Source organism: Rhinoraja longicauda, chromosome 23 (assembly GCF_053455715.1).
Source record: "Rhinoraja longicauda isolate Sanriku21f chromosome 23, sRhiLon1.1, whole genome shotgun sequence".
NCBI classification, from domain to species: domain Eukaryota; kingdom Metazoa; phylum Chordata; class Chondrichthyes; order Rajiformes; family Arhynchobatidae; genus Rhinoraja; species Rhinoraja longicauda.
This window is the reverse complement of record NC_135975.1, coordinates 27,496,378-27,521,976: the sequence shown is the minus strand read 5'-3', so window position 1 is coordinate 27,521,976 and position 25,599 is coordinate 27,496,378. Positions and strand designations below refer to the sequence as shown.

Genomic DNA, 25,599 nt, shown 5'->3' with positions numbered 1-25,599 from the left:
ACCACTACCCCTGGCAGCGCATTCCAGGCACCCATCAGCCTCTGTGTAAAAATCATGCCCCACACATCTCCTTTAAACTTTGCCCCTCTCACTATTATTGCCACAGGTATAACAGTATTCTGAAATTAGCCCTCTATCATTCTGTACCATTACCATTCACACACTATGAGCATTCAGCAGAAGGTTTCTTGAACTAGCCACACATCACATCCAGTTTTCTTTTGCATTTTCATTCAGAGGTTGTGGAAAAATCTGGTGATTCTGTAGTCACCATTAAGCAATCAGTTTTAAATTTCATATTCTTGAATTAATTAGTGGGATTTGAATATATCTCCAGATCATCAGTCCCGGCCTGGACCCTGTTAAGTGCCTAAAGTCCAATCAAAACATCATTGGAGTGCTTAGTGCAATTGACTGACAGCAGATTCAGAAATTATAAGTCCATAAATGAAAATGAAACAATGACAAAACTCAGTTGGAAGCAATTATTTTACTGCTCATTTTTAGTTACAGGATATCAAGTCATTTTAATTGTATCTTGTCAAAGGTACTTATAATCCCCAAAATGGCAAGAAGTTTAATATTGCTCCTGGAACTCAGTAGGGTGGTTGAGAATGAGAAAACCATTCATTAAAATACTTTACCATGTGTGAAAAGTCATAAACCAAAAACGACTGAATTAGAAGTAATGCTGCTGGTTAATGTTTTCATAAAACGTGCAATATTCCACGTGGATTACCTGGAGAAAAGCAAAGCATGAATAAATATCCTCGTCAAAATAACATCATAATTGCGGAGTGGAATTGATAGCGATTAAGGTGCTTCAGATTGGGCATCACTCACTGGGTGCTGGAAGCATCAAACATCTTCTTCCTGCCCTCCATTCCCGACTTGGCTGCCACATTCTTACGCCAGTCACTCACTTCAGCATTGCGATCCTGTATTGCAAGTTTAGAATAAACGGTAGGCGTTTACAATCATGCCAAAGAAAATCTTTAAACACAGAGCTAAACTGTTCAGGATGTGGGGTAGGATTAAAATTCCCTTTTGCCCAACTCATCCATGCCGATCATGATGTCCCAGATAAGCTAGTCCCATTTGCCTGCATTTGTCCCATTATCTCTATCTTGCACTGCACATTATTCCCTTTATCATGTGTCTGCACCTTGTGGATGGCTCGATTGCAATCATGCATTGTCTTTCCGCTGACTGATTAGCGTGCAACAAAAGTTTTTTTTTTGCTGTACCTTGATACAGAAGACAATAAACTAAACTAAACTAAAATAAACTAAACCTCGCCTCCCCAGGTAAGTTGAACACCTCTGATACCAGTTGTCCAGTCCCATTCGTTTTGGATAATGAGCCACCTACCATCGAATGAGACCATTAAAGCTATTTAAAATCTTACTGTGGGTTTGGAACTGTGTGGTCTGATGCAAAAAATGATTGATGACAAAATCCAGTCTGCTAGTCTGGTCTATTTTAAATCTGGCAAACGTTTTAAGTTACTCAGGACTCTATTTGTCAGTGAGAGTAAATTATTGCATGTTTGTTTAAACATTGTAAAATACATGAGAATTACAAAAGGATTTTTCAACATAATAAATGTATTCATTAAACTTCTGCTAGCCATTAATATTAATGGAACATCTATTCCTGATGAATAACTAAGAGTGAAGAATGTTTCCACATCTGAATATTTTTGAATATGAGCATTAAAGCAGACAATAAACAGAATTAAATCCCCAAATGAGATGACACAGAGCTGCTGTTTAATTATTACTGTGACGGTGCTCCTAACTCGTGTACCGGTCTGATCCCCGTTAACGGCGGACAGGCCCAGGAGAAGCTGAAGGCCAGCGCCTGGCTGCCGGTAATCAGCCGGCACCATGAACAGCACTCTGGGCGGAACTGAGGCCGCGACAGAGGAGCAACAATGACATCCAATTGGTCTGAAGGGTCTCGACCTGAAATGTCACCCATTAGTCTGAAGAAGGATCGCGACCCGAAACATCACCCATTTCTTCTCTCCAGAAATGCTGCCTGTCCTACGGAGTTACTCCAGCATTTCTTGTCTACATTAGCAGTAATTGGACTGACTCATTTGCACCTGGTCACCCTCCGCCTTAAAAGCCTTCGTTGCGTTAGGATTTGAGTTTTCGAGCAAAGAGGTCCTACTGCTGTTGTATAGGGCCCTGGCGAGACAGCACCTGGAGTATTGTGTGAAATTTGGGTCTCCTAATTTGAGGAAGGACATTATTGCTATTGAGGGAGTGCAGCGTAGGTTCACCAGGTTAATTCCAGGGATAGCGGGACTGACATATGATGAAAGAATGGAGCGACTGGGCTTGTATTCACTGGAATTTAGAAAGACGAGAGGGCATCTTATAGAAACATATAAAATTCTTAAAGGATTGGACAGGCTAGATGCCAGGAACAATGTTCCTAATGTAGGGAGAGTCCAGAATCAGGGGTCACAGTTTAAGAATAAGGGGTAGACCATTTACGACTGAGATGAGGAAAAACCTTTTCACCCAGAGAGTTGTGAATCTGTGGAATTCTCTGCCACAGAAGGCAGTGGAGGCCAATTCACTGGATGTTTTGAAGAGAGAGTTAGATTTAACTCTTAGGGCTAAAGGAATCAAGGGATATGGGAAAAAAGCAGGAACGAGGTACTGATTTTAGATGATCAGCCATGATCATATTGAATGGCGGTGCTGTCTCGAAGAGCCAAATGGCCTACACCTGCACCTATTTTTCTATGTTTCTGTTTCTAAGCCAAGGCAACTTTCAGCCAAGAGGAGAAGCCAGTGCATCCTCTTTGAGGCCAAGACCGAGCTGCTGGGCCAAGCCCGAGATGTCCAGAGCCTCCTCGTTTGCCCACAGGCGACGAGGGACCGCACCGCCAAGGAGACCGAGACCTTCTCGTCGCTCTCATCCTTTACTATAAATAAACCTTTCCACGCGAGTTCACCCTGCCGCGTGTTGGTACAGTCACCATCGACCCAGTGTCGTCCCTGCTGCCACATTACCTTTTCTGTATCATCCTTTTTGACTGACTTCAGGTTGGCTCTTAGGTCCATTGACACCTTGTGCTTGGATCCCAACAGAGCACGCAACATGGCGTCAGCGGAGACGCGGACCCTACGCAAGGGAGGCCGCTTGAACTTCCCTCGAAGATCAAGAATCTTCAGGGACAGATCATGAATCTGTTGGCAGAAAATCGGGTGCAAAACGTTAAAGGTGATGTAGGTATGGTATGCAGGTGAATAGACCCAGATTAAAGCATCGAATTGGCAATGTACCTCATAGCTGTTCTTGCCAGCTTTAAACTCAATGTCGTACCTTTCTTCATCAACAATCACAATTTTGTCATGGAGTTCTTTGCACAAATTCTGTAACAATAATAAATTATGGTAATAAAATATTTTCACTTTAGTCATTCAATTGAATCCCACTCTCATTATTTCTTCCCATTATCTTTATCAGTCGAGCTATAATTCCTTTCAGAAGATTAAAAAAAATATTCTTCAATATCGTTAATGTATCAATGTAGTAAAGAAGGCGTATGGTATGCTTAACTTCATTGCTAGGGGCATTGAGTATAAGAGTTAGGAAGTCATGATGCAGCTCTGTGAGACTTTAGTTAGGCCGCATTTGGAGTATTGTGTGCAGTTCTGGTTGTCCTGATCGAATGGCTGAGCAGACTTGATGGGCTGAATGGTGTAATTCTTCTCCTATCTCTTATGATCTTAAGAAAAGTAGAGTTTTCCCTTTCTGAAATATAATGAAATTTTAAGTTAATGAAAGAGAAATCCGGGCTGTGTGCTGCTGTTTTCTTCCCCGCAGCCATTTAAATCGGGTGATCTTGGGGAACCAAACAGCACAAACGGTTTATTAGGGAGGTGTTATTGACCGTATAATTAGGGTAGTTTTGCATGATTACAAGGAACTGCAGATGTTGGAATCTTGAGCAAAATATGAACGACTGTCTCTCAATGCGAAGAAGGCTCCCATCCTAAGACTTCACCTGTCCATTCTCTCCGCAGATGCTGCCTGACACGCTGAGTTCCTCCAGCGCTTTGCATTTTGCATGATTACGACTGGTATTCTCTTATGTGGAGAACCCTTTGCCGACTGTAAGATAGGGTGAATGTAGGGTCAAGAATGTTTGAAACATTTTCTGGACGATATGGAGAGAGGGCACCATGTAAAAAATATATGCTACTGCTCCTGACAAACCCTCTCCATTTACGATCCATGTACTCATTCCGTTCCCAAACTAATCATCAGTTTGACAGGACATCTATGTACTAAAACTCTCGTTTGTTTGTTTGTTTGTTCCTGAACTACTGCCAAAACGGTACACGATAGCGCGACAATTTTAGGCCCACCTTACTCACCGTCGTTCCTTTGGTGCTAATGGAAGAAGTTGCATTGAAATTGGTGTCATATTTTTAAAGTTATTTACATTTTAAAGTTTAAATCTATCTCCTAAGAAGGGGGGGAGGGAGGGAGGGAGAGGGTGGAGGGAGGGAGGGGGAGGAGGGAGGTTAAGGGGGGTTGAGGGGGATGGATTGGGGGGAGGGGAAGAAGGGGAAGGGGGGTGGAGAGGGGAGGGGGGAGGGGAGGGGGGGGAGGAGAGGGTGCTGCACCACTGCAGGAGAGGTTTGGGCCCAATGGGTCCACTTGGTCTAGTGGAATACAAATATTAAAAGAGTCAAAGCCAGGAGATTTCCCTGGCTGTTAAAGTGACATTGATGTGGACTGGGCCTTCCATTGAAGGAACATGGTGGTCAGCTCACATCTTCCCTGCTTTTTGAATCAGGGGAAGTTGTCCAGTGAAATTTGGATTGTGTTCTCTTGAACGCCAAAGGTTGAGGGGAGACCTGATAGAAGTATATTAAATTACGAGAGGCATAGTTAGTCAGAACCATCTTTCCCATGGTGGAAACGTGAAAGGCTAGAGGGCATATCTTTAAGGTGAGAGGGGCAAAGTTTAAAGGAGATGTGCGGGACAAGTTTTTTTTTTAACATAGAGAATAGTGGGTGTCTGTAACGCTTTGCTGGGGTTGGTAGTGGAGGCGGACACGAGAGTGACGTCTAAGAGGCTTTCAGGTTGACACATGTATGTGCAGGGAATGGAGGAACATGGATCACATGCAGGCAGAGGAGGTTAGTTTAACTTGGCATTGTGTTTGTCACGGACATTGTGGGCCGAAGGGCCTGTTCCTGTGTCGTACTGCTCTATGTTCTATGTCTGAAATACCCGCACATTGAACATTTTCTGGCAAAACTATAAACTTTTAATTGTTGATTGCATTTTAATGATATTGTCGATGTTACATGATCCTGTGTTAATTGGCACCACGATGTCAAATGTCCTTACCTGCAGATCTGTGACAGAGAGGCTGCCGAAGTTGAGAGCAGGCACGCGTTCTGCCAGGAACTTTTCCTTCTCCTCATACCGTTCATCGACTTCTCTTTCCAGATCTTCCTTGGCTTTGGAAAGCATTAGGATCTGCACAAGGATTGCTAATAAGTCACATTGTAACTAGGCTAACCTTCCAAAATGTCTTCTCAATCACAGACGAGGAAACAAAGAAAGTGACCTCACCTTCAGGTGGAGTTTGCGAGATGCCGAGATCTTACTACTTTTCTGTGATTGACAATAAAAACAAAATGTCAATGGTATTATTACTATATTATTAGAGTCATAGAGACATGCAGCATGGAAAGAGGCCCTTTGGCTCAACCTCCCCATGACGATCAAGATGTCCTACCATCTAAACTCGTCCCACCTGCCTGCATTTGGCCCACATTCCTCTAAATCTTTCCTGTCCATGTACTCGCCCAAATATCTTTTAAGTGTTGTTATAGTACCTGCCTTAACTACCTCCTCTGGCAGCTTGTTCCATATATCCACCGTCCTCTGTGTGAAAACGTTGCTCCTCGAGTTCCTATTAAATCTTTCCCTTCTCTGTCCTCTTATTCTTAAATTCCCCTACTCTGGATAAAAGACTGTGCATCCAGCCTTTCTATCATTGGATGAGTACATTTGAACATGCATCCAGTTGGAAACATAAAGAGATCTTTCAAACGGTGCTAATTCTTGAACTAGCACTTCCTTCAGCTAAGAATATCTTATTAGACAATTTGTTTATATCAGAACAAAATAAAACAACGTGGTTCTATTGTGAGCCATTTGGGAAAAGAATGGACATAAAATCACTCACATATACCAAATGCTGCACTTGCTAATGATGTGATAGAGTGTATTAGTATAAAAATCTAAAATTTTAAATTTATAAAAAGGCCATTCAGCCCTTTCTGAACTTTCCCTCAGTTCTCTTCTTCTCTGCCGTTCAGTAAAACCTTACCTTCTTTTCTTCTCATCATATATTTATTCAGAATATGGGAACAAGGAACTGAAAATGCTGGTCTACAAAAAAAAGACACATGTGAGTCGTGCAGCATCTCTGGATAGGTGACATTGACAGGTGATCAGTCTGAAAAAGGGTCTCGACCTGAAACGTCACCTGTCCATGTTCTCCAGGGATGCTGCCTGACACGCCTGCCTGACTTACTCCAGTACTTTACAGTATGTCTTTTATTGTCGACCAGTATCTACATTTTGACTGCTCCACTGCAAAATCTCCTCAAGGTATGCCCAACTTAAAGAAGTTCTCCTGCTCTCTCTGACAGGAGTTCTGAGAGGCCCTCTCTCACTGCGCCGCCTCTGTGATTCCTGCTGCTCTCAATCAGTGTGAAGAAGGGTCCCAACCCGAAACATCCCCTGTCCATGTTCTCCAGGAATGCTGCCTGACCCGCTGAGTTAAACCCCTGTCCCACTCAGGCGATTGTTTAGGCGACCACAGGCGACTAGGCTGTCACCACACAGTCGCCGGGGTGTCGCCTGTACGGTCGTGAGTCGTCTCCAAACAGTCGTAGCGTTTTTCTGGTCGCCGCTGGATTTCGAAATGTTTAATAATTTTCCGTAACTTTTGGTTTGACGCCAATGATCGTAGCTTGACGTCTCCTGACGTGGGCGCTGTCGTAGGTTGTCGCCAGGTTATTGCCAGGTGACGTAGGTTGTCGCCGGTGCTGACATCGTTGAATTCCATTGGCGACTACCTACGTCAACCGGCGACAGGTACGTAGTCAAAACCGGAGGCCAAAACGACGTGAATTGTCTTCAGTTGTGGTCGACAGGGTTGTAGCTTGTCGTAGCTTGTCGCGGGGAGACGTAAGTTAACTTCAGTTGTCGTAGGTTGCCGCCTGTGTGGTCGTAGGTTGTCGTAGGTACGGTCGTAGGTGGACGTCCTAAGTCGTGACGATTGGGTCGCCGGTTGTCGGTAGCTTGCCGTAGCTTGACGTCGCCTATGTCGTAGGTTGTTGTAGCTTGTCGTAGACATTGTCGTGGGGGGGGTCCAGTCGCCGTTTTTTCGGCGACCTGCTACGACTGTTGGAGTCGCCGGCAGTCGCCTAAAAAATCGCCTACGTGGGACAGGCCCTTTACTCCACACTTTATGTATTTGTCAATTGCAGCTGTGTTCATTTTCCTAACTTCACATTATGGTACCATGACACATGCTAACCACTATTTACAGAAAAGTATTCCCTTGCATTTCTTTAATTTCATCACTATGAGCTGGACAAGTGCGTCAGAAAAATTTAGCTTAAAATTTTCCAAATTGCAGCTGTTTATTTTAAACATGCAATGCATCTGAAAACCATTCTTCTCTGGGGTGCAACCATTTTCCACCTCAGAAATGCAACCGGGCGAATCCAGGCACAATTTGCCCTAGCTTGCTTGCGTGATCTCTGTGTCAATCATGACTGGGATAATATTATTCCTTGCTAACATTTCTTTCATGGCACTATGGAGGAAATTAGATCAGTTGTCCAGGGAGCAACCGTTGCTAGGCATTCCAGGCACAATGATGTGTGAGCACAAGGCTTCACAGTGCAGTAACAGATTGACTTCCCAATAAGGCAAGTCCTATGTTCACCTATGTTCACCTATTATTCTTTGGTCACCTTTCCCAAAGAACTGACTGCTGCAACCCTCTCCCCCAACTCTCTGCCCACCGGTTAGTCAAAGCCCATGAGCTCCACATCAGTTAAACCCATACAGATTCATGGCATTAAACAGCATAGAAACAGGCACATATCCCTCTAAACCTATCCTGTCCATGTACCTGTCTAGATGTTTCTTAAATGTTGCGATAGGACCTGCCTCAACTACCTCCTCCAGCAGCTCGTTCCATACACCCACCATTCTTTGTGTAAAATTTACCCCTCAAGTTCCTATTAAATCTTTCTCCTATCACCTTAAGCCTCTGGCCTCTGGTTCTCGATTCCCCTACTCTGGGTAAGAGACTCAGATTGTGCTTTTATCGAGGGCACCTATCCTTGTTCCTGCTTGAAAACATTCCATGATACATATGAATAAATTGTTAAAACATATCACTATTTCCTGATTCTAAACTTAACCTTAGTTTTAACAATATTTCCTGTGATGAAGCGTAGGAGGAAAAACTTCAACTGATTCCTCTTGGTACCATTGGTATTTGGTACTGTGCACAGAGTGAGTGCCACGACCCCATCAGTGGGAAAAAAAGATTGTTTCAATCACATCTTTAACATGTAAACTGTAATAAAGCTTATAGGTGTGTCTGAAGAAGGGTCTTGACCCCAAAAGGTCACCCATTCCTTCTCTCCAGAGATGCTGCCTGTACCACTGAGTTATTCCAGCATTTTGTGTCTATCTTCCATTCAAACCAGCATCTGCAATTCCTTCTACACATTATAGTTTATAATCCCAGGACAGAGCTAGATGTAATAATATTTGTTTTTCAGAATTTCTATTGCAATTTAGAGATTTTACAAATAGCTGCTAAATATTTATATCCAGTAAAACATACAATTAATGCCAAGATCTTTAACAACATTGACGTAAAGAGGGATCATGCGAATCGAGTACTCCCTGAACTCCCTGCAAGTGGTAACGAAAATAGATAGAATGGTAAAGAGGGCTTATGGCATGCTTGCTTCATTGGTCAGGGCATTGCGTAGTGGAGTCAGGAAATCATGATGTAACTTTACAGGACTTTGGTTAGGCCACATTTCGAGTATAGCATGCAGTTCTGGTCACCATATCGCAGGAAGGATGTGGAGGCTTTGGAAAGGGTGCAGAGGAGGTTTACTAGAATGATGATAGATTAGGAGGTATTCGCTAAAGGGAGACGTTGGTCAGACATGGATTGTTTTCTCTGGAATGCCAGAGGTTGAAGGGAAACCTGATATAAGTACATATATATTTTTGTGAGGCATAGATAGGCTAGACAGTCAGAACCTTTTTCCCAGGGTGGAATGTCAAAGACTAGAGGGCACAGCTTTAAGGTGAGAGGCAACGTTTTGAAGGAGATGTGTGAGGCAAGTTTTGTTTACACAGAGGGAGATGGGTGCCTGGAACGTGCTGCTGGGAATGGTGGCTAAGGTAGGTAGGTACGATAGTGGCATTTAAGAATATTTCTGATCCACACATGGCGAGGCAGGGAATGGATGAATATGGGTTATGTGCAGGCAGGCATCATGTTTGGCACACGGGGTGGCACAGCAGTAGAGTTGCTGCCTTACAGCGCTGACAGTGCGGGAGACCCGGGTTCGATCCTGGCTACGGGTGCTAGCGTCTGTCTGGAGTTTGTACATTCTCCCCGTGACCGTGTGGGGTTTCTCCGAGACCAGTTTCCTCCCACATTCCAAAGACATACAGGTTTGTAGGTTGGTTGGCTTGGTACAAATGTAGATCGCTGGTCGTTGCAGACTCGGTGGGCCGAAGGGCCTGTTTCCGCGCTGTATCTCTAAACTAAACTAAAACATTGTGGTCCAGAGGGCCTGTTTCTGTGCTGTACTGTTCCATGTTCTATGATCCAAACAGAATTGTGAGAAAGTAGGAAATGAATGGAACTAGCTAAGCAATAGTATTGAGGAGATGTGGAAATTGAATACTTACTTTAGGAATAATCTCATGAAGAGGCCTTGAGTGAGGCTCAGCATATTTAGGAGGGGCTGGTTTTGGAGGCTCTGGTTCGGGTTTGGCTTCAGGCTCGGGCTCATCAACCTCTTCAGTCTCTTCCTCCTCAATGACTTCCTCTTCATACTGTTGAAATATCAAAGAACTATTGAGCAGGTAGACCATCAAAAGTGACTCAAGTGTGGAAATATTAAACACCAAAATGCGGATAATTAAATGTTCAACTGCTGTGGAGATTAACTCCAGCTCTATTAATATATCTTACCTCTTCCCTGAAAGAAAGGGAGGGAGAAAGGGATAGAGAGAGAAAATACGTGTGTTAGAGAAAGCATCAAAATGGTGGCAATCCAATTATATAGTACACAGTAGTATTCTAAATATATTGCAAATGTAAATACAATCCTATTCTCTCACATCTGTGTTTGTAACTTTATTTTACCGTTCACCTGTATGTGAATTGGGCATACTTTTATGAGTTATCAAATATCACATAGCTTTCAAGGTACAAGTTTCAGGGCCCTGATAGTGCGTCAGATTATTGACAATGTTTGGTCATCGTTCTTACTCTTTTGCAAGCTGCCTTCTGTACTTTTTTCACTGCCATTGTTCTTGCACAGGTCAGTCTTAGCTGCATAAGATGACAATTTTTAAATAAAATTAAAGCCACGAAGGCTACTGCTTTCAGGACATGGTGAAATTGCAGCAGTTCATGCACAGGGGAGCAGTGACTGGGGCCAGTCACAGTGGCACAGCGGTAGAGTTGTTGCCTTACCGCGCCAGAGACCCGGGTTCGATCCTGACTATGAATGCTGCCTGTATGGTGTTTTACCGCGTGGGTTTTCTCTGGGATCTTCGGTTTCCTCCCACACTCCAAAGACGTACAGGTTTGTAGGCTAATTGGTTTTTGTAAAATTGTAAATTGTCCCTGGTGCGTGTAGGATAGTGTTAGTGTGCGGGGATCGCTGGTCGGCGCGTACTCAGTGGGCCGAAGAGCCTGTTTCCGCACTGTATCTCTAAACTAAACTAAACTGTCCATTGTGCTGTACACATCTCTAATATGTTCAACGTGTTCTGGTACCGTGTTTTGAACTGAGAGGAAGAGTCATCAAAGTCCCCAAAATCTAGGTCAGAGTCCAGAGTTCTTCATAAAAGTCATTTTTTGTATCCCCATCTTCACCAATGTGCCTTGTGCTTTAGTACGTCAAACACCAAGATGCGAAAGGAGATATTATGCCCCAAATCATCATTTTATAAAACAAACGTCACTGATTAAAGGGTAGTTGTTATCCATTAATTACCCAACTCTAAGCACACCCTGTACTTGCACCACAAGGGAGTAGATTGAGTTGCATCGCAATATTGTACAATACAGTGAAATGCAGAGGGTTTCTTCTTTTGTGATATTTCTCTGTCAGTTCTGTAAACAATTACACTAAACAATGGACGAAACTTGTCCCAATTATCTCATAAAATCAAAACATAGTCATGGATATTGTGGCAGTACTACTTCTGAGTTTAAAAATGAATAAACTTGATTGTTTTCTCTGGAACATTGGAAGTTGAGAGGAGACCTGATTGAAATATACAAAATTATGAGAGGCATAGATGGGGTAGGCAGTCAGGATCTTTGTCCCTAGGGTGGAAATGCCAAGGACCAGAGGGCGTAGCTTTAAGTTGAGAAGGGTAACGTTTAAAGGAGATGTGCAGGCAAGTTTTCTTTACACAGAGGGGTGAGTCCCTGGAACACGCTGCCAGGATTGTGGTGGAAGCAGATTATTACATTCAAGAGGCGTTCAGGTAGGCACACAGATAAGCAGGGAATGTTGGGATATGGATCACAAGCAGGCAGAGGAGATTAGTTTAACTTTGCATCATGTTTGGCATAGACATTGTGGGCCGAAGATCCTGTTTCTGTGCTATGCTGTTCTATGTTCCATGAACAAAGGGTAAGGAAGAAAGATACCCTGATGCAGAGAGTAGACAATGGAACTGAATGGTAATATTTTAATTCTTGATCTTCAGATAACAAAATAAAAAGCAAATTGAATTTCAGAATCTGAAAAAAATGTTACTTACTGGTCAGACATTTTGGAGTTACGTCTCTAAAACTGGAACAGGAAAGAGAGACGTTAGTTCACTGTTGAAGTTTACCTTTCCATTTCACACTGCCATGATCTGAATAGACAAATCTTTGCAAAGAGATTTTAGCACTTTTGCGAGTAATAATGATCAGGTTTCCAGTCCCTGTATGTCTCTGTGAAACTTTCCTCGTCAATCCATGTTTCCTAATCAGTGTCATCCTTCCCGTGAATGATTTCATGTCACAGTCTGTTTTACATGTTTATTTGCACAGCTGTCTGCACTGATTTTTCACTTCCATCAAACACAGAACTTTTTTTTCACTCTTGCTTGCCATTATTCCTGTTTCCACCTAAAGTGTGCAGTTGCTTAGTTTCGGTCATAGATACAGCATGGAAACAGGCCCTTCAGCCCACCAAGTCCACACTGTCCATCCAGCACCCGTTCACAGTAGTTCTATGTTATCCCACTTTTGTATCCACTCCCTACACACTAGGAACAATTTACAGAGGCCGATTAACCGACAAACCTGCACATCTTTGGGATGTGGGAAGAAACTGGAGAACCCAGAGGAAACACGCACAGTTCTTGCTATTTTCCAGACTGGCCTTAGTAATATTGATATCTAAAATTCCTTCATATGATATTGTACCTGTACAGCTGGTACTGACTCAGAGGTCATGGGCTTCAGGTACTTGAGCACTTTACTTTCTTTGAAGACAAAAAGGTAACCGGTATGCACGTAACATTTCACCTGATGCTCTGGGGTGCTGAACATCAATCTAGTTTTTAACTTTGTAGAGGTGCTGATACGTCGTACAATATGTAACATCACCGAAAAACGCAACTAGAGCACCTAATCCAGTGCAATGTTCCCACTACAGAGCTGAGGCACTATTACATTACTGAAAATGTCATCTTCTGGTGGAGTTCACTCCCCAACGTGCCACTCAGGTAGATTTGGTCGATCTTTCAGCAATATTTTAGTCAATATTATCAGGAGGGCAACGATTTGTAATATTGTAAACGGCAGGGAAATTATCAAGGTTATGGTATCAAGGTTAAGGTTATGCTAGAGGTAAAGAGGAATGAGTTAGCCAAGAAAATGATTGGTGGGTGGAAATGAGGGGGAACTAAAATCAAACAATCCCAGATGCTGGGAGTGGGAGGACAGGGGATGATGGGGGGAGGTTGTGAAAAAAGACAGTGAGGATATGAGTGTGGAAAGGAGGGACAGTGGCAAACATATGGGTCAAAATAATTAGTTGTACATATCTGCCATACAACATTAGAGTTGCTGGCTTACTGCGCCAGAGACCTGGGTTCGATCCTGCCTACAGATGCTGTCTGTACGAAGCTTGTTCATTCTCCCTGTGACCTGTGTGGGTTTTCTCTAAGATCTTCGGTTTCCTCCCACACTTCACAGATGTACAATAGACAATAGACAATAGACAATAGGTGCAGGAGTAGGCCATTCAGCCCTTCGAGCCAGCACCGCCATTCAATGCGATCATGGCTGATCACTATCAATCAGTACCCCGTTCCTGCCTTCTCCCCATACCCCCTCACTCCGCTATCCTTAAGAGCTCTATCCAGCTCTCTCTTGAAAGCATCCAACGAACTGGCCTCCACTGCCTTCTGAGGCAGAGAATTCCACACCTTCACCACCCTCTGACTGAAAAAGTTCTTCCTCATCTCCGTTCTAAATGGCCTACCCCTTATTCTCAAACTGTGGCCCCTTGTTCTGGACTCCCCCAACATTGGGAACATGTTATCTGTCTCTAATGTGTCCAATCCCCTAATTATCTTATATGTTTCAAGGTTTGTAGGTTAATTGGGTTGGTATAAATGTAAATTGTCCCGAGTGTGTAAGATAGTGTCAATGTGCGGCGATCGCTGGTCGGTAAGGACTCGGTGGGCTGAAGGGCCTGTTTCCGCAGTTGACTCTCTAAACTAAACTAAAGTATTTTAGGAAAAGTGCTGCCTTGGTTTCTTTGAGCAGGCTTCAATTTGTTGTTGGGCCCAAATGCAGAATGGAATATTTATATTTGTGTTTAATTGGAAGCCAATTATCTTCAGTGCTGAAGAATGGCATAGATCAGACCAGTACAGCACAGTAACAGGCCCTTCAGCCCATAATGACTATGCCAGACATGATACTAATCTCCTGTCCATACATGATCTATAATCCCTCCATTCCCTACAAGCCTCTTAAATGCCACTCTCATACCTGCCTCCACCACCACCCCTGGCAGCGCGTTCCAGGCTCCCATCACCCTCAATGTAGAAAGACTTGCCCTGCACATCTCCTTTAAACTGTGCCCCTCTCACGTAAAGCAGTGCCTTCTAGTCTTTGGCATGATGGAGCAGTAGTGATAACTCCTGCCTCCCAACTTGGGTGTTGTCTGCATGGAGTTTGCAGAAATTTCTCCCTGAATGCATGGGTCCGTGTAAGATTCTCCAGTTTCTTCTCGCATCCCAAAGGTGTGTGAGCAGGTGAATTAGCCACTGTAAATCTAGCCCCTGATGTAAGAACGTCCAAAAGCATCGAATGCAAGGCAATGGGTATGTGAGAAAGAAAACATTACAGGGTTTAAGGAGAAGTAATGAAGGGGTAAGAATAATGGGACTCATGGGATTCTTCTCTTGGGGGAAGTGTGGGTCTGACCGGCCAAATGTCCTCGTTCTGTGATGTAATATGTAAGTAGGGAGCCAATGCTCTAGTTAAATCTAATGCTCAACTCACTAACATCTCACCCAGTAGAATGCCAACAAGTCTCCCTCCCCCTTCTATAATATTCCTTCCTCTGGCTTCACAATTTGCAACTCTTCAATCCTTCTGTCTCACACCTTCTACTTTAATCTCTGGCCTTTGTTCCAACTATCTGTCGAGCAAAACCCATCCTCGCCTAGGTCCACCTATTATCTGCTGCTTTGTCCTGCCTCCCAGTTTCTCTAGTTTCTCTCTAAGTTTGAAGAAGGGTCTCAACCCAAACCATCACCTCTCCACAGATGCTGACCCAGAGTTACTACAGGACTTTGTGTCCTCTTGTGTAAACCGGCATTTGCAGTTTCTTGTTTCTAACTGTAAGTGAGCCTTAGCCATAAGACTCCAAACCAGAGTGGCTGTGTTCCACTGTTCCACCAAAGGTAATATGCTAATGGCGGGATGCAGAGCACTCAGGCAAACCGCAGTCTCACAACTACTGGCTTAACTGAGGTGGGATAATTCCCTACCAAAGAGCTTCCTCATCCAATGGTTCAACTACTCACTCCCTAAAAGTAAAAGTGATAGCCAGTTCCCTTTAATTTAATGTTTTGGTTTTTTTTGCATGAATTTTATCCTTCATTTTATTCTTCTCCCTCAGTACAAAGGTTCCTGTTGTTCATTGTAATAGTCATATTTCAGGCATGAGCTTCGGCATATGCCACTCTACCCTTATTAGGCTATCTGAAAATATGCACAATCACAGACAGAGCCCTTTGCTGTTGTCACTGACATCCATAGCATTCCAATGAAGGTCACTGCATAGAAATCAAGAAGGACAACTGTGAAGGGCAACAGCTTACTTTATCCATGGACCTTGGGGCCAAATATTATGCCTGCTTGCAGTGTCCCAGCTAAAATCAGCTTGTTCAGTTTGGACTGGGATCTCGCTGACAATGTAACTCGTCTACGTGCTGGATTGGTGTACTGAGATAAGCCGAAGTTGCATGTGTACTGTCTGCAATGACACAGCAGCTTATAAATGGGAAGGGGGAACATTTTAACTTAATCGTAACAATCCGAAAATGTACAGGGTAAAGTTTGATCCCAGTTTATTTGCCCTCTCAATTTCACTCTCCAGTTCAGTCAATGTGGAGTAATATCGACCATAAGCGTAAATCCATTCTATGAGCTTTTGTTCCAGCAAATTAAAAGATTCAAAAATGCAGGATCATCTGCAGCCAACATATGTACATTGTAATGCTGTTAATGGAGTGAAAGTTATATGGTGTGTCGATATTATGATACAGACACATAAATTACAATGAGCCACAGTTTTTAAAGCTGAGATTTCATTTTATGCCCTGCTAAGAATATTTTATCTATCCATTTATAAAACTGATTTTAGTATAAATTGACTGCACAAATATTATGTACTGATTGATTTCAGCATTGGCTCAAAATAGGTGCAATAGGTTAAACATTGTTAAACGTCATTAAGTATTCTTACAGGGCAACAAAGTCAGTATATTAACCAAAAATGTGCAGTTATGCCACATCATGCATCTCCAATCTCAATGGCAAAATTGACCCGTACCTTTCAGTGTTTGACCGCAAGAAAAAATTAAACCCATATTCCGTCACACACCCCTTGATATTTAGATCAGAATTTAAGCATAGTAATGCTTATCGTTTTCAAAACTCCATGGCACAGATATGTTAATAGTACACTTTGCAAATACAAAATACATGACAGAATAGGACTGTTTGCGTCAGATTGTAAAACTCCTGGAACTGCAGATTAGATGATGTTTTTAATGTGAGTTTGGATGCTGTCTGTTCATAGCTCTCTTTGCAGTCACTTAATACATCTACTTTTTACCTTAGTCTATTAGTCAATATTTCCCACAGCAACCAGTTAATACTTATTGTTTAACGATGAATTACTAGCACAATTGTCGTCACTGTGATCCGTTATACTTTTCCTGAACACCAATTTTCTCAGCTGCTGATACTTAATTCTCCTGTAATACCTAATGTATTTTATTTACAAGATTTAACTGGGCTGCATGGTACTAAATTATTTGCTTCCAATATGACTTTCTTTAGTTATGATTCGTGCGTCTGTAAAGCTGCAAGCAGGCAAGGAAGAATTTCATTGTCCATCTGTGCAAATACTAAGTCCTCTTCAGGTCTTGAATCATGAACAAGTTCTACTTTAAACATCTAATCTACATAATTGAAGTATTGCTACAAAATCTACTTGACTGAAAGCAATAATCTGTAATTATTCAATAACCACTGTGAAACTCTGGGAAAGATAGCGTTAACATCACAAAGCTTTCATTTTCCTTAAATAGTCAGATTTGTCTGTTATTAACTCAATTTTCACTTGTAAGAAATCTTGGAACCATTCTTACCTTCCTTAGACTTATCAGACTTCTCTTAGTTGGGGTACAAAGCTAAGAGTGAAAGGGCACATGCTAGTTTTTATTATAAATAAACCAATGGAACCATTAACTGATTGGATAATAAATTTAGCGGTAACATGTGAAAAGATGTCACAGTTTATTTTTAGCCATCATTCAACAACTGACACAGACCTCACTCAGCCTCAGAAAACGCTTTGTTATCTTTGTGCTGACAATCTAATACAATTTATAAATCACCAGTATAAATGTATGGTTTTTTGTTTTAAACGGGAACTTGAAACAAAATTAAAGCCTATGCAATTTTGCATTTGAAACACAGAATAGCTATTCCAGTCATTTTTGTCACATTGGAACAAAATAAGGCTTAGGTTTATTATTGTCAGGTGTATCAAAATACAATAAAAAGCTGTTGAATATTCTTCATGCGGGAAACCAAATCTTGATATCTGTTAATTGATCTGTGGTTGTCTAAATATATGAATTCATTTAAGGCTGGAAATGACACTGAGGAAATAAAAGCATGATTCTCACTATCATGCTATCATTTAGATGTTTCAGATGTAGAGTGCTTACAGGACAATACTGACTACAAAACAAACTTCATTGGCTGTAAAACACTTATGGAATCTCTAACGTAAATGAAAGGCATTTCAAAAATATGAGCTTTTATCTCTATCTTAATTAAATATCTGAATAAATTGAAGAAAATATTTCATTTTGACAGACAAAAAGGACACAAATAAATTCAAAATCGCCTAAGTCGTAAGTAAAAAATACTTCATTGATATTGTTCCTTATCCGAAGATGTTAACAATCAGAATGGTTTTCATTCATTAGACCAAGTCGTTTAATTGCATTGGATTCATGTTGCAATGATATGTATATTAATAACATTCAGATTGTTTTACTAGGGATTAGGAGATTTTTGTTGGGGGAGTCCAGAACAAGGGGCCACAGTTTAAGAATAAGGGGTAGGCCATTTAGAACTGAGATGAGGAAAAACTTTTTCAGTCAGAGAGTTGTGAATCTGTGGAATTCTCTGCCTCAGAAGGCAGTGGAGGCCTATTCTCTGAATGCATTCAAGAGAGAGTTGGATAGAGCTCTTAAGGATAGCAGAGTCAGGGGGTATGGGGAGAAGGCAGGAACGGGGTACTGATTGAGAATGATCAGCCATGATCACATTGAACGGTGGTGCTGGCTCGAAGGGCCGAATGGCCTCCTCCTGCACCTATTGTCTATTGTCTATTGTCTATTTTTCTTAACTATCTGATAATCTAGGAATTGAGTAACAGGAATCTGAAATCCCTTTTCTTATAATTAGTGTTTTATTTCAATTGCCTATGCAGTAAACTTGATTTAATTTTAACTTCTGGCTTCCTACTGCTTATTGTGGATTTAAAGAGCATACTGCGAAACTTTTTAGACAATGCAGAATACATAGATACAGTATTTCTACAGATAATGGTCTGGATGTTGTTGAGACTAAGAACACCTCTGTTACTTATGTGAAAGTGGGCATGTTAAATCTGACCGATCCTACTCAAAATGTGTTGCTTCTCCATAAACTATGTGACAATAGTCTATTGCCACTGTATTAAACAGTATGATGTTCCTATACTGGCGTTAGAGACACAAATTAAAGTGAAGGTGAATGTTTCTGACATTAAAAATTAACTTACACACGTTAGTAGTTTTATTAGTTTAGATTTAGAGTCTCTTATTTCTCCTTTAATCTTCATTTCTCTCTATTTCTCTTCCTGTGCATGATTTGTCATCAAGCTCATCATTTTGAACTGTCACTTGCTGGTTCAGACTTAACACTGCTGATAACAAGCCTCTGGTTAGATCGCTTGAGGTGATAAGCAGCAGCTATTCCAGATGCCCCTGCACAAAATCCTACTGAAAGTCCGCAGATAATTGTAAGCTAATAGCTGACAGCCAATAATTGAAGTCAATTTGGGCGACAGAGTTGCATAACGATAGATTTGCTGCCCCACAGCGCCAAATACAAGTTGTCAAGCTGGAAAGAGAACAGAGAAGATTTATGAGGATGTTGCCAGGTCCCGAGGATCTGAGCTATAGACAGAGGTTGAGTAGGCTGGTACTCCATTCCTTGGAGCACAGGAGGATGAGGGGTGATCTTACAGAGGTGTATAAGAGATGAGAAGAATAGGTCGGGTAGATGTACAGAGTCTCTTGCCCAGAGTAGGTGGAGCAAAGACCAGAGGACCTAGGTTTAAGGTGAAGGGGAAAAGATTTAATAGGAATCTGAGGGGTGACTTTTTCACACAAAGGTTGGTGGATGTATGGAACAAGCTGCCAGAGAAGGTAGTTGAGGCAGGGATTATCTCAACATTTAAGAAGCAATTAGACAGGCACATGGATAGGACAGGTTGGGAGGGATATGGACCAAATGCTGGCAGGTGGGACTAGTGCAGCTGTGATATGTCAAGTTGGGCCGAAGGGCCTGTTTCCACACTTCATCACTCTATAACTATGTTTTTAATTTATTAATCACAAATACTTTTAATTTTTGAAACTATTCATTTTTTTGTAACTGTTTCCCAATTTGATGAATTAGAGACATTTAGAAATAATGATAAAGTCTGATTTTACAACCTATTAGGAGGATATCAGAGCTGCCTGGGACACTGTTGCTGTTACTTGAGCAAAGGCCTCAAGAGCTACATGGCAGTGGGATGTGGGGCAACTCCAGTCTGGTCAGGCCTTGGAGCTGACATAATGTCAATGAATTCATCTTCTAATGCGTCACCTTACCATCAACACCTCCAGCCTTCAAGTTGACAGAACTTTGTGCACAATCCCATCAACGACCTCCAACAATGTGTATCCAGAAAAAATCAAACTTAATATACATAGTTTCCCCACACACTCAGCATTATGTTAAAAGGAGACACAAGGAACAGCAGATGAAAGACCTGGAAAGAGTGGATGTGGGGAGGATGTTTCCACTAGTGGGAGCGTCTAGGACCAGAGGCCATAGCCACAGAATAAAAGAACGTACTTTTAGAAAGGAGATAAGAAGGAATTTATATTTTTAGTCAGAGGGTGGTGAATCTGTGAAATTCAATGCCACAGATGGCTGTGGAAGCCAACTCAGTGGATAGTTTTAAGGAGGAGGTTGACGTATTCTTGATTAGTAAGGGTGTCAGGGGTTATGGGGAGAAGGCAGCAGAATGGGTTAGAGAGGGAAATATATGAGCCATGATTGAATGGCAGAGTAGACTTGATGTACCAAATGGCTTAATTCTGCTCCTAAAACAGTGTGTGGGGAGTATATTAAGTTTGATGCCGAAATCTTGAGTAAAATCTGGCACTTTGTGTTCGAGTATTATATTAATATTTGCAACTGTATCTCAAAGATTTCACATAACACCAGCTACCCTGTTGTGACAAGCACATCACTTCCGAACACAGTACTCTGAAACATTCTAGCTCTCTTGTAGGGAAAGGTGGCACATAACTGGAGGCAGAGGGAACTAACCAGGAAAAGAGTACATGGCCAAATGCCCTCTCTTCCATGGGAGAGATAATGCCATCTGTCATAGAGATGGCCATTGTTGGGGCCCTGGCCAGAGCTAGGGCCAGGTCCCACCTGATGTTGTCTGACGAAACAGGATTAAATGTACTCATCTCCTTGGAATAGAGAGTGCTAGTTATGTCGCTCAGGCAACAGGATGTGTAGGAAGGAACTGCAGATGCTGGTTTAAACCAACGAAGGACACAAAATGCTGGAGTAACTCAATGGGACTGTCAGCATCTCTGGAGAGAAGGAATGGGTGACGTTTTGGGTCGAGACCTTTCTTCAGCTGCTGTTAATGTCGCTAGTTATAGTTTGGTGAAGCACAATTGATGTAAGATAAAGGCCCCAGTCACCCTGAAAGTCACAAGCAATCCAGACCTCTCCTTCTCCTCTCTGGTGCGTGAATTCATTGTTCATTCCTCCAAACATGTTGGACTCCAAAGGGAATACCTAATCAATGCACATGTGTCTGTGAGTAACTGGTTTGTATGGAAATCTTTGAGTTAAACAATTCCTCAGTCTTCAGTATCTAGACTTAACAACTTTGGAGAAGTCTAAATAGCACAGACACTTGTGCAATCACAGTAGCACCTAAACAATAAATGAGTAACTTTAAATTGTGGTGATGTGGGGAGTGGAGGCCTCTAGCTACTAAATATGTGTCCACCTGTGTATTATGTTAGATATTAATATCAGCAATCTGTACTGAATGATGTCTGTCTATTCAGTACAATATTCAGGACTTAAAGCTACAGTATTGGCCTGGTGATTCCTTTGCCAATATTTGATTCATGATGGAACCAAATCAGCAACCTTAATGCCTAAAATGTGGCCACAATGGGGCAACATTTTGAGGGCACGTACTCTATCCAGGAACATGTAACGATGCATGCTGTAAAACACACAATGGGTTTATACACCAGCAACAAAATGAAGGTCATCGGAGAAATAACTTTCAGCAATATCCGAAATGCCTGAACTGCACCAGCTGCTCCAAATGTGACCTTTGGCTACCTTCTAGAAGCTACTATCTTTGTACTAGTGAGAACAGGGCACATTGCAGTGCCGGCATTGTTGCTAACTTTGACATTCTGCCCTGTGAAGCTAAATCTAGATCACTGTTCTTTTAGCTCTGGGAACTCTGCCCAGCTTAAAGAGAACTGGCTCACGGTAAAATGCCGAGCGTTTTAATCATCTTAAACAGGCAGCCACACCAATCAATATTGATGTGTGAAGAATTAGCAAACTTGAAAAAGTTTCCTACATATATGTTAGTTAGTAAAGTGATTAAAATTGTTAAAAAAATATTTATACTATTGTACTACAATAAAATGTAACCCTGCCTTTCCAATGCTTGCTTTAGGTGATAAAACAAAGAGTATAGTTCAGTACAGCACAGGAACAGGCCCTTCAATCCGCAATGTCTGTGCCAATTTAAACTGTTCACCTGTCTGAACATGGTCTATACCCCCCAGTCCCTGTCTGTTTATATGCCTATTTAAATACCTCTTAAACATTGCTATCATTACCTGCTTCCACTTCCCCTGACAATGTGTTTCAAGCACCTACCACTCTGTGTAAAAAACATGCCTTGCACATTTCCTTTAAACTTTCCTCCTCTAGCCTTAAACTTGTATCCTCTTGTATTTGACGTTTCCATCCTGCACTATACATGCCATTCAAAATTTTATAAACTTCTGGCAGGTCTCCCCTCACCCTCCGATGCTTCAGAGAAGACAATCCAAATTGGTTTAAATTCTCTTTAATAGATCATACGTTCTAATCCAGGCATAATCCTTGTGAATCTCTTCTGCATCCTCTCCAAAGCCTTCACATCCTTCATGTAATGGGGACGACTAAAACTGTATATCATACTGTACATGTGGCCCAACTAAAGTTTTATAGAGTTACAAAATAAGTTCCCAACTTTGTATTTAAAACACCCTGATCAGTGAAAACAGGTATGCCTCATGCCTTCTGATCACCTCCTCTATTCGTTTGCCATTTTCAGAGAACAACGGACTTACATCTTGTACACAATGCTCCCTAGGGTCCTGTCATTTACTGGATTCTTTCCTCCTACATTTAACCTCTCAAAGTGCAATCCCTCATACCTGCACGGTAGCGCAGCGGTAGAGTTGCTGCTTTACAGCGAATGCAGCGCCGGAGACTCAGGTTCGATCCTGACTATGGGTGCTGCACTGTAAGGAGTTTGTACGTTCTCCCCGTGACCTGCGTGGGTTTTCTCCGAGATCTTCGGTTTCCTCCCACACTCCAAAGACGTACAGGTATGTAGGTTAATTGGCTGGGTAAATGTAAAAATTGTCCCTAGTGGGTGTAGGATAGTGTTAATGTACGGGGATCACTGGGCGGCACGGACTTGGTGGGCCGAAAAGGCCTGTTTCCGGCTGTATATATATGATATGATATGATAAACTCGCCCTTACAATTTTCAACCAATATAAAGGATAAAAAAGTAAATATTAAATAATTTAAAAACTTTCCTCACTAGTCTTTGATATACATATGACTTTCATTACTTTAAAAAAAATCTATCTTCAAATTCAGTTTAGATTTCAGCTTCTGCAGTGTTTTTTTTAATGTTATTTGCTTTTTCCTCACTGTGGATATTCAGTTGCAGGCATAGCTTTAGAAGATTGAATAGTCATAGCCAGGCAGTTTGAATAAAAGTCCCTCCATCAATCTTGGTCGGCTTGGATCCATGCACACCTCAGTCAAGCCTCTCCATCTGCTTTTCCATGCCGGAGATCGCTGGGAATAAAATACAATTAAAAGGTGTTGGATTTTGTCACATTTTACACAGATGGAGGATGTTTCTGCCTGTGTGGACTTCCTGATTAGTACATAGAACAATGCAATACAAGAACATGCCCTTTGGCCCACAATGTGTGTGCTGAACATGATGTCTGGATTTAGTGTTGTGTAATGATCCTGATCTGATAAGGGGACTAGAGGTAAAAGAACCATTAGGAGGCAGTGATCACAACATGATAAGTTTTACTCTGCAAATGGAAAGGCAGAAGGGAAAATCGGAAGTGTCGGTATTACAGTATAGCAAAGGGGATTACAGAGGCATGAGGCAGGAGCTGGCCAAAATTGATTGGAATGAGGCCCTAGCAGGGAAGACGGTAGAACAGCAATGGCAGGTATTCCTGGGAATAATGCAGAGGTTGCAGGATCAATTTATTCCAAAGAGGTGGAAAGACTCTAAGGGGAGTAAGAGACACCTGTGGCTGACAAGGGAAGTCAGGGACAGCATAAAAATTAAGGAGAGGAAGTATAACATAGCAAAGAAGAGTGGGAAGACAGAGGATCGGGACTCTTTTAAAGAGCAACAAAAGTTAACTAAAAAGGCAATACGGGGAGAAAAGATGAGGTACGAGGGTAAACTAGCCAATAATATAAAGGAGGATAGCAAAAGTTTTTTTAGGTACGTGAAGAGGAAAAAAATAGTCAAGGCAAATGTGGGTCCCTTGAAGACAGAAGCAGGGGAATTTATTATGGGGAACAAAGAAATGGCAGACGAGTTAAACCGTTACTTTGGATCTGTCTTCACTGAGGAAGATACACACAATCTCCCAAATGTTCTAGGGGCCGGAGAACCTAGGGTGATGGAGGAACTGAAGGAAATCCACATTAGGCAGGAAATGGTGTTGGGTAGACTGATGGGACTGAAGGCTGATAAATCCCCAGGGCCTGATGGTCTGCATCCCAGAGTACTTAAGGAGGTGGCTCTAGAAATAGTGGAAGCATTGGAGATCATTTTTCAATGTTCTATAGATTCAGGATCAGTTCCTGTGGATTGGAGGATAGCAAATGTTATCCCACTTTTTAAGAAAGGAGGGAGAGAGAAAACGGGTAATTATAGACCAGTTAGTCTGACATCAGTGGTGGGGAAGATGCTGGAGTCAATTATAAAAGACGAAATTGCTGAGCATTTGGATAGCAGTAACGGGATCATTCCGAGTCAGCATGGATTTACGAAGGGGAAATCATGCTTGACAAATCTACTGGAATTTTTTGAGGATGTAACTAGGAAAATTGACAAGGGAGAGTCAGTGGATGTGGTGTACCTCGACTTTCAGAAAGCCTTCGACAAGGTCCCACATAGGAGATTAGTGGGCAAAATTAGGGCACATGGTATTGGGGGTAGGGTACTGACATGGATAGAAAATTGGTTGACAGACAGAAAGCAAAGAGTGGGGATAAATGGGTCCCTTTCGGAATGGCAGGCAGTGACCAGTGGGGTACCGCAAGGTTCGGTGCTGGGACCCCAGCTATTCACGATATACATTAATGACTTAGACGAAGGGATTAAAAGTACCATTAGCAAATTTGCAGATGATACTAAGTTGGGGGGTAGTGTGAATTGTGAGGAAGATGCAATAAGGCTGCAGGGTGACTTGGACAGGTTGTGTGAGTGGGCGGATACATGGCAGATGCAGTTTAATGTAGATAAGTGTGAGGTTATTCACTTTGGAAGTAAGAATAGAAAGGCAGATTATTATCTGAATGGTGTCAAGTTAGGAGGAGGGGGAGTTCAACGAGATCTGGGTGTCCTAGTGCATCAGTCAATGAAAGGAAGCATGCAGGTTCAGCAGGCAGTGAAGAAAGCCAATGGAATGTTGGCCTTCGTAACAAGAGGAGTTGAGTATAGGAGCAAAGAGGTCCTTCTACAGTTGTACCGGGCCCTGGTGAGACCGCACCTGGAGTACTGTGTGCAGTTTTGGTCTCCAAATTTGAGGAAGGATATTCTTGCTATGGAGGGCGTGCAGCG

The 25,599-nt window shown here is 42.2% G+C and overlaps 1 protein-coding gene across 1 annotated transcript; it reads right to left on the bottom strand.

Annotated features, from left to right (window-relative positions):
* Nucleotides 1-517: 517 nt before the first annotated feature.
* Nucleotides 518-12,896, bottom strand: LOC144605032 (troponin I, slow skeletal muscle-like). The gene is made up of 7 exons (XM_078420074.1): nucleotides 12,771-12,896; nucleotides 10,019-10,213; nucleotides 5,618-5,659; nucleotides 5,390-5,521; nucleotides 3,306-3,395; nucleotides 3,033-3,209; nucleotides 518-938 (listed from the first exon to the last, which is right to left on the bottom strand). The coding sequence occupies exons 1-7, from the start codon at nucleotides 12,894-12,896 to the stop codon at nucleotides 840-842; spliced, it is 861 nt and encodes a 286-aa protein (XP_078276200.1). The 3' UTR covers nucleotides 518-839.
* Between the last annotated feature and the right edge of the window lie 12,703 nt (nucleotides 12,897-25,599).

Coding starts and splice junctions, on each gene's coding strand:
- LOC144605032 (XM_078420074.1), bottom strand. CDS start 12,896: ATGTTCAGCACCCCAGAGCATCAGGTGAAATGTTACGTGCATACCGGT. Junction 5,660..10,018: donor TTCATGAGATTATTCCTAAA/GTAAGTATTCAA, acceptor TGTCAATCACAG/AAAAGTAGTAAGATCTCGGC. Junction 5,522..5,617: donor CTCGCAAACTCCACCTGAAG/GTGAGGTCACTT, acceptor ATCCTTGTGCAG/ATCCTAATGCTTTCCAAAGC.